General features: G+C 40.1%; 1 protein-coding gene across 2 annotated transcripts in view; it reads right to left on the reverse strand.

Moving 5' to 3' along the window:
- The window catches only part of CEP85 (centrosomal protein 85), a 36,648-nt gene extending 23,280 nt beyond the window's left edge, over positions 1–13,368 (reverse strand). Inside the window, exons 1-3 of one of the 2 annotated variants that reach the window (XM_055574039.1) lie at positions 13,191–13,368; positions 7,812–7,887; positions 4,540–4,692 (exon numbers count right to left, since the gene is read on the reverse strand). In XM_055574039.1, coding sequence (XP_055430014.1) covers positions 4,540–4,692; positions 7,812–7,866 — 208 coding nt within the window. In that variant the 5' untranslated portion in view covers positions 7,867–7,887; positions 13,191–13,368. Of the gene's footprint in view, positions 1–4,539; positions 4,693–7,811; positions 7,888–12,938; positions 13,162–13,190 lie in introns of those variants that run through there. The other variant, XM_055574040.1, reaches the window with a different exon arrangement.
- Positions 13,369–13,372: the final 4 nt, after the last annotated feature.

The raw sequence follows: 13,372 nt of genomic DNA on the forward strand, positions 1-13,372 counted from the left end.
GCTATTGCTAAATTTTGGTCACTTCTCCTATATCCCTTACTGGTTTATGAAGTACAGTAGTCTGAAATAAGCCAGTGATGATTTCAGTCTTTATCAAAAAACTGAAAGACTTCTGAGCTCTCAGGTATCTACCTCTATCCTGTCCCTTGAGAATCTTCAAGGTAAAACACCTTAGTGAAGGGTAGAATCAAAAACCTAAATGGGGAATTCCCTGGCAGTTCAATGGTTAGGACTCCAGGCTTTCACTGCAGAGGCCTGGGTTCAATCCTCGGTTGGGGAACTAAGATCCCACAAGTTGCACAGAACAACCAGGAAAAGCAAAATGAAACAAAAAACCCTAAATGTCCATCAGCAAATGAACAAATAAAGATGTGGTACATATATTCAATGGAGTATTACTTAACCATAAAAAAGAAAAGAAAGAAAAATGAAATAAAGCCATTTGCAGTAACATGAATGGACCTGGAGATTATTATACTGAGTCAGACAAAGATAAATATCATATCATATAATATCACTTATATGTGGAACCTAAAAAAATGATACAAATAAACTTATTTACAAACAGAAAATAGACTCATAGACTTAGAGAATGAATTTATGGTTACCAAACGGGAAAGGTGAAGGGGAGGGAAAAATTAGGATTTGGGGATTAATATACTATTGTAATCAACAAGGACCTACTGTATAGCACAGGGATCTCTACTCAATATTTTATAATATTCTAAATGGGAAATGAATATGAAAAAGAATAGATATATGTGTATATATAACGGAATTACTTTGCCATACACCTGAAATTAACACAACATTGTAAATCAGCTGCAGTCCATTATAAAAGAAAAAAATTTTTAAATAGAAAGAAAGAACACCTAATGAACTATATTTTATACCAGTCACAAATGTTCTTGTCACCTGGGCTCCAAATAAACCAAGATATAGTCATGAACAAAATAAGCAAAAAATAAAATTAAGACCACAGTATATAACATGGCAGAAAAGAAACCTTAGATCCTTTTAAAAGAAACTTCTAGACCAATGGCTTTGGCCACCATGTCAAGACTACTATAATTTAAAAAAGAACACATGACTGGCAATTCCCTGGTGGTCCAGTGGTTAAGACCCTGAGCTTTCACCTCTGGGGACCCAAGTTTGATCTCTGGTTGGGTAACTGAGATCAGTTGTGGTAACAAGCCACACACTCAGACAAAAAAATTAAAAATAAAAATGTACTAGGAAGGAAATATAAATATAATTTCCCCAAAGATATAAAAAGCATGCAGAGTTACACACAATCTATGTAACAATTTGACTGGATGAGATACAGCCAGTCAATTCAACAGGGGGAAAAATCTAGACAACTGTTTGATTTTTCAAAACTCAATTATTTAGTCAAAATGAAAAAGATCCTATGACTGCCCATGTAGACAAAACCGTAACAAGTCCTAAGTACACTGACATTAACACTTTTGATTACACAAGTGATGGAAAGAATACTACAGGTGGGAGATCTGAATTTGATAATTAGCTGTGTGACATTAGGCAAGTTACTTAACCCTGTGTGGAATTTTTGTTACTCATTTGCAAAAATAAACTGGATTAAGTGATTTTTAAAGTCCTGTCTATTAAAATCTATTATTCCATTTACTCAATATTTATTGACACTGTGCCCATATACACATAGCTATCAAATCAAATGCCAGGTGCCCAGGAGTCAGTACTAGTTTTTTATTCTTCAAAATACAAGATATTTTCCCAAATATCTTGTATTGTTTTTTAAAAAAAAACAAAACAAAACAGCTTTACTGAGATATAGTTCACATACCATACAATTTTCACCCACTTAAGACACACAATTCAATGTTTTTTTAGTATATTCACAGAATTATGTGACCATCACTACAATCAAGTTTAGAACATTTTCATCATCCCCAAAGAAACCATTTTACCCTCTAGAGGTCATGCTGCATTTACTCTAACTTCATAGCCTTGCTGCTGCTACTGCTCCTAAGTCGCTTCAGTCGTGTCCGACTCTGTGGGACCCCATAGACGGCAGCCCACAAGGCTCCCCTGTCCCTGGGATTTTCCAGGCAAGAACACTGGAGTGGGTTGCCATTTCCATCTCCAATGCATGAAAGTGAAAAGTGAAAGTGAAGTCGCTCAGTCGTGCCCGACTCTGTGCGACCCCCAGGCTCCCCGGTCCCTGGGATTCTCCAGGCAAGAACACTGGAGTGGGTTGCCATTTCCTTCTCCAATGCATGAAAGTGAAAAGTGAAAGTGAAGTCGCTCAGTCGTGCCCGACTCTGTGCGACCCCCAGGCTCCCCGGTCCCTGGGATTCTCCAGGCAAGAACACTGGAGTGGGTTGCCATTCCCTTCTCCAATGCATGAAAGTGAAAAGTGAAAGTGAAGTCGCTCAGTCGTGTCCGACTCTTAGCGACCCCATGGATTGCAGCCTACCAGGCTCCTCCGTCCATGGGATTCTCCAAGCAAGAGTACTGGAGTTGGGTGCCATTGCCTTCTCCGTCATAGCCTTAGGCAACCACTAAATCTCCTTTCTGTCTCTATATAAATTGGCCTATTTTGGACACTTACAAATGGAATCATATAATATGTGGTCTTTTGTGTCTGGCTTTTTTTTACTCAGCATGGCTTTTTTTACTCAGCACTGGATTTTTAAAGTTCATCCAGTTTGTGGGGTGTATTCATACTTCATTTCTTTTTATTGCTCCACAGTATGGATATACAACATTTTATTCATCTATTTGTTAACTGATACATTGGGTTGTTTCCATTTTTTGGTTATTATTATTAACCAATGCTGCTATGAGCATTTGTCTACAAGTTGTGTGGATGTATGTTTTCATCTTCTCTTGAGTATATATACCCAGGAGTAGATTTGCTGCGCCATGATGCAACTCTATGTTTAATCTTTTAAAGAACTGCCAAACAGCTTTCCAAAGCAGCTGCAACATTTTACATTCCCACCAGCAATGTACAGGCTCCAGTTTCTCTACATTCCCACCAACACTTATTATCTTTTTGATTATAGCCATCCAAGTGGGTGTGACATCTGATAAAGTACCAAAGTAATTTGTTTTGTGACTTTAATCAGCTCATTTAATCACTCTGAAATTCAGCTTTCTCATTTGTAGATTGGAAATAAAATATCTCTTGGGACTTCCCTGTTGCTTCAGTGATTAAGACTCCATGCTCCCATTGCAGGGGGCCAGGGTTTGTTCTCTGGTCAGGGAACTAGATCTCATATGTCACAACTAAAGATCTCAAGTGCCAAAACTAAGACCCAGTGCTTAAAAAAAAAAAAAATGCATAGAGTTCTTAATGGTATTAATGAAAAAAAATTTAGTGCAGTATTCATCATAAAGTATTTGATAAACAGTAGTTAATTATTATCACTAGATTTTCTGTCCTCCTAGGAATGCACCATCTAAATGAAAAGAAAAGACAAAAAAAAATCTTGTAAAGTACAACCTTACAGCTTTTTGCTGTTTTTTCTTTTTAATTTTTTATTGGGATATATTATTTACAAAGCAGCCTAACAGCTATTACTTAAGTGCAAAAACCAGTGGCAGAAAAAATAAAGTATAAGATTGCAAAAAGGAAGATCAGTAATGGGAGAAAGAGATGTGCAAAGTTTGGTCAAGACACTTCACTAAATCATGAAAAATAAGATCAACATAGTGGGGAGGGGCAAGAGAAGATGAGAATAGCACAAATGGGTCCAGATTAAAGAAGGAAAGAGCTCAGGTATCAAAAAAAACACAACAGTTCTGTGCTTTCTGTGCTTTCATAGCATAGTTAAGACAACATACCTGAGGACAGTAAGAAATATGTCTGGGGCTTCCCTGGTGGCTCAGTGGTAAAGAATCCACCTGCCAATGCAGGAGACAAGGATTCAATCCCTGGTCCAGGAAGATTTTACATGCCACTGAGCAACTAAGCCCATGTGCCCACAACTACTGAGCTTGTGCTCTAGAGCCCTGGAGCCGCAACTACCGAAGCTGGCACACCCTAGGGCCCATGCTCTCCAACAAGGGAAGATACTGCAATGAGAAGCCAATGTACTGCAACTAGAAATAAGTCCTGCTCTCCACAACTAGAGAAAAGCCCATGCAGCAACGAAGACCTAGCACAGCCAAAAATAAACAAACAAACAAACAAACAAAAAGTGTGAATGGGACAGGGACAGATCACAGAATTGAAGACTCTGACCTTTATCCTCCAAGTAACAGAAACAGTTGAGGATTTGCAGGAAAGGGAAACTATGAAATCAGGATTTAAGACTAATTTGGCAGGAGAGGGAAAGACCTGATGCCAAGAAACCTATTAGGAAGCTGTTCAGGCAGGACAAATAGCAGAAGTTGAAAGGAAGGGACCAGTTGTGACGAGAATAGCATAGGAAGAATCAAGCAGATTCTGAGTAAATTGACTTATGAATATTCTGGAAATGACAATACACCTGAAATACAATTTGAAAACGACAACATATTTTGGTAATCAAATCATTAATTCAAACTTACCCTCTGCGATGTCCGAGCACGATGTGCCAATGGCTGTGTCCCCACTGTCGGCTACACTTGAACAACGACTGAAGCGGCTCCGAAAGGCCTCTGAGATAACTGGGGTCTGCCATTCAGTCCCCAGGGAACTGCCCTTCTGAATCACGCTGGAACCTGAAACAACCAGCATTTCCCACTGTTAATGTGAATCAGCTCGTGCAATTCCACAAAACTTTTTTTAAAAAATCACTTAAACCTGTGAGAGAAGAGCCATACCTCACCCCTTTCTTCCTCCTGGGCCTATTTCAGCTACTCTGAATTAGTTAACTTTATTTTTTTTAATGATGTTTTTTAAAATTAGGCATTCATCCATTCATTCATGGCTGCACAGGGTCTCTGTTGTGGCATGGGGACTCTTCATTGCTGCAGGTGGGCTTTCTCTAGTTGTGGCGAGTAGGGGCTACTCTCTAGTTGTGGTACTGGGCTTCTCCTTGCAGTGGGTTCTCTTGTCTCAGAGCACGGGCTCTAGACACTCGGGCTCAGCAGTTGTGGCACACAGGTTCAGCTGCCCCAAGGCATGTGGAATCTTAGTTCCCAAACTAGGGATGGAACCCATGTTCCCTGCATTGCAAGGCAGATTCTCAACCACTGAACCACCAGGGAAGTCCTTGAATTAGTTAAATCTAAATGGAAATAGCATAAGAGATGAGAATGTTCAAAGACACAAAAAAAGACCTACCAAGGATCCAGGAGTACTGAGACAGTAATAGTTAACAGTGGCTCCATTCTTTGAAATCTAGAAGCCACAGCACTTTACAGACATGGTCTCATCTACCTACTTAGTGAAAAGTATTATAATCCCTATTTTACAGATACAGCTGAGATTTGAACCCATGTTATTCTGATTTCAATACACACATTTTTCCCTCTTACAGGGTTTCTCAACAGGTGCTCTTGGCATTCTGGGTCTGACAATTCTTCGATGTATACTCTACCTACTACAGGATGGTTAAGCATCCCTAGTCCTTCCCCATCCCCTAAATGCCAGTAACAGACCTCACTCCATCCCACCATCACTGTGAAACCTGAAAATACCCCCATAGGTTTCTAAATGCTCCACAGGGTAACATGCAATCCAGTGTCCTTTGAAAATCACCACTTGGGAATGAATCAGGGTATCCTTCTGGGCAGAGTGAATCCAGATCAAGGCAAGTCTTACAAGTTAATCTGAAGGGTTCTGGGAGGCAATGCAGAGGAACTACAAAAATTTCTGAGCAGGTAAGATGAAACAAGACTGCTGAAATTTATCTGACTTTGTCAGCTTGCTGTTTGAGGCTTGGTAGATAGGAATTGTTCAATAAATACTTGATTTAAGAACATATTAGCAAAGAATTAAATTCAAATTATTTTTTAAAAATCACTGTAATTTTTCTAAACTTTATCTGAGATGATCCATGTAAACAAACAGGTAATGGCAGCTACTTATCCATTTGAAGTGTCAGAATCTGAGTGTGTAAAATATGTTTCTACACACTCTATGATCTAGTGGGAAGCAAATGATATTTGAATTTAGTGCTTCTCCCACCTTCTGAACCAATCTACTTTTGCTTCTTTTTTTCGCTACCCTTACTTTTACTTTCTACCGAAGATATTCTCACTTTCCCCAAGAACTCCTTTTATTCTTTGGGTCTCAGGGGACTGTCTGATTTGAAAGCATCTATATATACACAGTAATCTGTAACAATCTTTAGTAGAAAACACAGCCAAAAATTAGAGCCTCTGATCAGCGTAAGATTAGCCAGTGTTACTATACTAAACTAACAAAATTCTAGCCAGAAGCAAAGAAATTTGACTTCTTGGTGAGTCTATATGGCATTATCTCTCCAGTCAGTGTATAGTTTGTCATGTTTTTTGAAACAGTGAAAATCCATTGAGGGCCTCATCTTGGAAACCACTCCCTGTTACTACTACTAATCTTTTTCTTCACTTCTATCATCTTCCTCGTCAGCCACTCCAAATATCAATTCTAAAAGAAAGATTTGCTGAAATGAAAGCGTGCTTTGGTACAATTACAGAGACTGATTATCTGAAGTGTGTGAGTTCTGTGTTATGCCACGTGTCCTATTACCAGCTTGCGGGCCATGATCAATCAAACAAGAGACCACAGTGAACAATGCACAGAAAGGCAGTGAGCTGACAGGAACTGCTGCATTCTAAAACTTGCACTATACATAGCTGTCCTAAGAAACTGTACATTTAGTCCTAAGACAGTGCATAGCAGATGTTCAATAAACATTTGCTGAATGACTCTTGAATTTTTTCAAAGTGCTTAATGTTTATTGAAAATAAATAGTGCAAGGCCATATGCCTAGAAGAAAATAACATACCTGTCAAAATGTCTGTTATAAGGCACTGTAAGGTTTTTAAAGAAAACATATCATTAGTTCCATAAATGTATTCTTTCTTCATAAATGTACCAGAATGCAAATGTTATTTTTCTAAAATGGTACTTCCTATTTAAATATACCATATCTACTTAAATGTTGCCTATTGAGTGTGTATGAGCCTTCCAGGCTCCTCTGCCCATGGAATTTTCCAAGCAAGAATACTGAAGTGGGTAGCCTTTCCCTTCTCCAGGGGATCTTCCCAACCCAGGTATCGAATCCAGGTCTCCCACATTGCAGGTGGATTCTTCACCAGCGGAGCCACATGGGAAGCCCTTCACTTAATGTTGTCTATTGAGTGTATATATATATTTACATGTTTTAATATATATATAAAATATACCTATATACTTTTAACATAATAACTTAGGATATCAACTGAGCTTTCAAAATCCTTTAAATCCATTCTAGAGATAAATTTCTGAGTCTCTAGTGACAACATAAGTGAGACTGCTGGCATCCAAGAAGAATTCCCATCTTTGTGGGCTAGCAGATGACTGACCCACCCACAGGACTACAAAGACAACATAGACCACAGTAATTTATGCTGTGTTTTTCTGATTTCAAATGGAACTATGTTCCAAAGTCGTTTTGTTCCAATCCTTTATATGCCCCCCTCAATAATCAATCACGTGGTCTTGTTGGAAGCCATGTAGCACGAGAGATAAATAGTTATTCTCTCAGAGAGATCTATTTTTCTATTCAATGTAGCCCCATTTCATTTTTGTTCTTTTGTTACCAGCATTTCAGTGGATGCTTGTTTGTTCAGTATTTCCTTTTAAGGAAATTTCCATTATAAAATAACAGACCAATGGTCAGAATTTAATCCAGAAAACTTTGATTACTCACCTGGTGAGGTGGCATGAGAGATCCTCTCACTTGGGTATTTCTCCTGCATGGCCATGAACACAGTTACTTGAGCCAGCTGTAAAATAAAGGAAGCAGTCAGATCTCTCCATTATCTTTTAATTCCCTGTAATTCATTCCCATTCAGCTGAAACTGCCAAATGCATACAAAGTATTCAAGTATTCTTCCACATGTTTTACTCCTAAGGATATTTTTTTAAGGCAAAGCAACTCCCAATATTTCACTCTACTTCTCCCAAAGCAAGAAGAAAACACCTAGAACCAAACAGAGATTCCCAATACTGATCCTATAAGGTCTAGAACCCTTCTGATTATTGCAAAAATTAAAAATAATATTATTTTAATTAAAAAGCTGCCAAAGATATTCTTACCTGCTGGAACAGGATGGAAGAGTGAGGTAGGAAGAAAACTAAGTAACCAAAACAACAGCAAAGTATTATAGCTTCAATCCTGATGAACATAAAATGAATTCCCCGATTCCTCCAGTAATGAAAGTTAGTCATATGATGTACAATGATGGACAGAATTCTTGGTCAAAAGCAGAACTCCAATCCTTTGCTGGGAACATGAGATTTTCTTCCCATTTCCCCATTACTTAAATAAAACATTTATATTTATTCTAATGGTAGGATCTAAGAATTCAGTGTAAGTCTGATTACTAGTTGTACAAACAAAAGCTTTAATTAGCTGTAACTAATAATAGCAAATAATATCTTGTGTATGTATAGTACTTGAGAGGCAGCACAGAGTAAGAGAAGTGGCTCAGAGCACTGACTCTCAGACAGCTCAGGCTTGAAGTTGGACATGAGCCAACGCGTTGGAATAGACCCTGATGCTGCGAAAGACTAAGGGTGGGAGGAGAAGGGGGCAATAGAGGATGAGATAGCTGGATGGCAACACCAACTCAATGGATATGAGTTTGAGCAGGCTCCAGGAGACAGTCAAGGACAGGGAAGCCTGGCATGCTATAGTCCATGGGGTCACAATGAGTTGGACGCAACTGAACAACAAATGAGCAATGTATTAGCTGTGTAATCTTGGGCAAATTTCTTAATATCTTTGTGCCTCAGCTCCTTCCTATAAAAATGAGGATAAAAACAGGACCTAATTTGTTCTCATTTAGGATTAACTTACAATGGTGTCTGACACATATTAAGTGCTTTATTAATGCTTTTATTATACTTGGCATATTAACATTTTATGTTAATAAAAAGTGAAAGAGTACAATTCCTGGCAGATAAATTATGAATTTAGAAACTTTGAATTTATAAGAGCCCATGGGGCTTCCCTGATAGCTCAGTTGGTGAAGAATCTGCCTGCAATACAGGAGACCATGGTTCAATTTCTGGGTCAGGAAGATCCCCTGGAGAAGGGATAGGTTACCCACTCTAGTATTCTTGGGCTTCCCTTGTGGCTCAGCTGTTAAAGAATCCGCCTGCAATGCAAAATGGGTCATAAAGAGTCGGACATGACTGACTTTCAGAGTCTGGGACAAACTCTACCCACAGAACACAATTCTTAGAGGTGAAATTTAACTTTGGAAGGAAAAAAAAGGCTATATGGTACTTTTTCCCTAATGTGCTTTACTGACCTCTGCAGTTTTTTCTTAGTAACAACAACAAACCCTAATTCACTGCATCTACAACAGAAATTGTACGATCCCCTGAAATCCCAGGTCTCCACATACTGGGTAAGAGAAACTTTGTGCAGTTAAACAGTTTCTATTTATGGCTAGTATTATTCAGTGTTTTACGGTGACACTGAAGGATGATCTACCTACTAGTGATACCGGTCAATATCATCCCCTTCTTTAAAATATAAAAAGGTTGGCCCATTAAATTCAGAAACCTTTCCAAATTCAGAGGAGTTGAAAATGGGATAACAAAAGAATTCTCAGTTAAAACATGGATTTATCCTATGACTCAGCAGCTCCAAATGTATGTCAACACAAAATCTTGTACATTAATCTTCATAGCAGCATTATAAAGTGGCCAAAAAGTGGGGAAAAAAGTCCATTAGCTGATGGATAAATAAAACGTGGCCTTCCCTCACAGCTCAATTCATGAAGAATCAGTCTGCAATGCAGGAGACCCTGGTTCGATTTCTGGGTCAGGAAGATCCCCTGGAGAAGGGAAAGGCTACCCACTCCAGTATTCTGGCCTGGAGAATTCCATGGACTATATAGTCCACGGGGTTACAAAGAGTTGGACACAACTGAGTGACTTTCACTTTCTTTTTCAAATAAAATGTGGTATATTCATACAATGGAATATTAGTAGGCAGCAAAAAAGGAATGAAGTACTGATACCTGCTACAACATGGATGAACACTGGAAATAATACATTAAGTAAAAGAGGACAAGTACAAAAGGCCATATATTGTATGAATCCATTTATATAAAGTGTCCAGAACTGGCAAATCCATAAAGACATTAGATGAGTGGTTGCTGGGGAATAAGAGGAGGGCAGGGAGTTTCTGACCAGCCTGAACAAAATGCTGAGATTAGATAGTGATGATGGCTGCGCAAGCTTGTGAGTACACTAAAACCTCTGAATTGCACACACGTAAAACTGAATTTTATGTAAATTAAATCTCAAAAAAACTCCCATAAGAAGTAATACAGTACAGAATAAATAATTCTTAACTTCTTCCTACTTAAGTTTACAAGTAGATGGGCTACTGGTGGAAATTTTAAGAGACATTTGAAAGAGACAGACTTCTTGAGATAAAAGTGAGAGAAATGAATACATAAGAAGTAATACAAATAGCCAATTATACAGCCAAGAGAGGTAAAAGTGAATGCAGGCAGACAGAAGAAAAGAACCCAACACTGATAATTTCTACTTTCAAAGCTGTTTAAACTACAGAACAATTCATTCAACAAACTCAACATGTAGTAAGTACAAGCATACGTCTTTTTTTTATTGCACTTCACTTTACTGAGCTTCACAGATTCCATTTTTTTTAACAAACTGAAGATCTGTGGCAATCCTGGTGTCGAGCAAGTCTATGGATGCCATTTTTTTCCTGCAGCATTTGCTCACTTTGTGTGTCACATTGTGGTGATTCTTGCAATATTCCAAGCTTTTTCAACATTATTACATCCGTTATGGTGAGCTGTGATTAGTGAACTTAGATATTACTATTGTAACTGCAGGAGTAGTAGAACTAGCAAGAGGACTAAAATTAGAAGTGGAGCCTGAAGATGTGACTGAATTACTGCAATCTCATGATAAAACTTTAAAAGATGAAGAGGTGCTTCTTATGGATGAGGAAAGCGGTTTCTTGAGATGGAACTACTTCCAGTCAAGATGCTGTCAAGACTGTCGAAATGACAACAAAGGATTTAGAATATGACATAAACTTAGTTGATAGAGCAGTAGCAGGGTTTGAGAGGACAGACTGGTTTTGAAAGAAGTTCCACCATGGGGAAAATACCATTAAACAGCTTTGCATGTTATAGAAAAATTGTTTGTGAAAGGAAAAGTCAATCAATGCAGTAAACTTCACTGTTGTCTTATTTTAAGAAATTGCCACAGCCACCCCAACATTCAGCAACCATCACCTCATTCAGTCATCAGCCATTAACACCAAGGCAGAATCCTCTACTGGCAAATTAGCAGAGATTACAAATCACTGAGGGTTTAGATGATGGTTAGCATTTTTTAGCAATAAAGTATTTTTTAATAAAGGCATGTACATTTTTAAAAGACATAATACTATTGCATACTTAATGGACTACAGTAAAGTATAAACATAACATATACATACTGAGAAACCAAAAAAATTTGTGTGACTCCATTTATTCTGGTGGTCTGGAACCCTACCCACAATATCTCTGAGGTATGCCAGTCCTTACTACCCATCAAGCACTGTGCTAAAGATTCTATAGTATCATGTCTTATGTTTAATACTCACATCAAACCTATGAGGTAGTTACTAAGCCACCACAAGTTGGAGTTTCTGTCTCAGACATAGCCAGAGCTGCAAGTCCCAAAGCACTTAGGAGCTGGGGCAGCTCATATAATTTCTTCACTTTGCCATTGGTCACCACCCAAGCTCTATTTCCCAAGTTGCTATCCAAGAACTAGATTTTGACTGTTGTTAAGTATTCCTCCTTTGAAGAATTATAATCTTAGTGTGGAATACATTTGGCAGCTGTTGAGAGAACCACATCAAGACCGGAGAGGATTTGAAGGGATACACAGACAGCTGACACAGACACACTAAGAATCTCACAGCATTACACAATTTCCATCGCCTTGATCATTCATCGAATCAGATCTAAAGAGAAGCCAAATCCTTGCCAAGATGTTGTCTTTACAAAGGAGTCCTGAAACACACCACACCATCAAATTATTATAAAACATACAAGGCCTAAGGGCAAGAAATGAAGCATGGTTATCTTAATCGTCCTTGTATCACCACCCCTCCCTTCCTAGCACACAGTATTCAATTCATCAACCAAAATTTACTGAGTGCCTATTTGCCTGGCTCTGTGCCATGTGGTGGAAGTAGACTAGTGCAGAAGACAAACAGGGTTCTGATCCTTCCGTTTAATGTGCTGAACACCCTCTACTGAATAAATAAGCTTCAACACACTTGATGTGCATCCAGAGAACCAGCTCCTCCCTGTCTATAGCAGGGATCCTCAATCCTGGTACTACTGACACTGGAGTCTGTAAGTCTTTGATGTAGGGCTGTCCTGCAGGCTGTCAGCAGCACCCCTGACATCTATCTACCCATGGGATGCCAGGAACAATCCCAGAGTTGTGAGAACCCAAAACGTCTCCAGACACTGTTAAACAGCTTGTGGAGGGGGAAGCAAAACAGTGCCGGCTCAGAAATTCCATCCCAGCGCCTTCAAGAGCACTCTCGGTCCCTCCGGCCTTCCTTCTCTATTCATGCTCCAAATCTTGGCTCAAACTTCGCTTCCTCGGGGAGGGCTCCCCGCCCCCTCAGACCTGTTGGTGCCTAGGGTTCCGCGCTCCGTACTTCTCCACCCGGCACAACCACCCGGTTGACGTCTACTCTCGCAGGGCTACGCGCTCCTAGAGGGCAAGGAACTTCCCTCCCGCCGTGCCCTGGCGACCGGGACCGGGACTGTACCTCACAGAGGTCCCGCAATTGCTGTGGAATGAGGGATGAAGAGAGCAAGGCGATGAAAGCGGGGGACGTTATTTCAGAAAGCCGTAGCGTGAGAGACCCAAGGCGGGCAGCTCAGCCGCTCTGCGCATGCTCTTCGCTCTCCCTCGGCCCCCAAGGAGGCAGGTCGACCGTGCCCGAGGCTCTGCCGGGGCTCTCCAAGGAGGGCACAGGGTTTGTCAGTCCAACGAAGGCCCGGGAGAGAGGAGGACTTACGTGGGCTTGAAAGCGAGCAGCAAAACCCCTCACTCAGGAACACCAACCGCTGCGACCTCGTCCGCCACGGACAGCGGCTCGGCCCCCTCAGCCCCCTCAGCTTGCCTAACGGCCGTTAACACGCCCGCCAGGCCGCGCGCCGCGCGCTCCGCCCCGGCCCCGCCCCTTTCTGCCCATCTGCA

The sequence above is a fragment of the Bubalus kerabau genome, chromosome 3, assembly GCF_029407905.1.
Source record: "Bubalus kerabau isolate K-KA32 ecotype Philippines breed swamp buffalo chromosome 3, PCC_UOA_SB_1v2, whole genome shotgun sequence".
Lineage (NCBI taxonomy): Eukaryota > Metazoa > Chordata > Mammalia > Artiodactyla > Bovidae > Bubalus > Bubalus kerabau.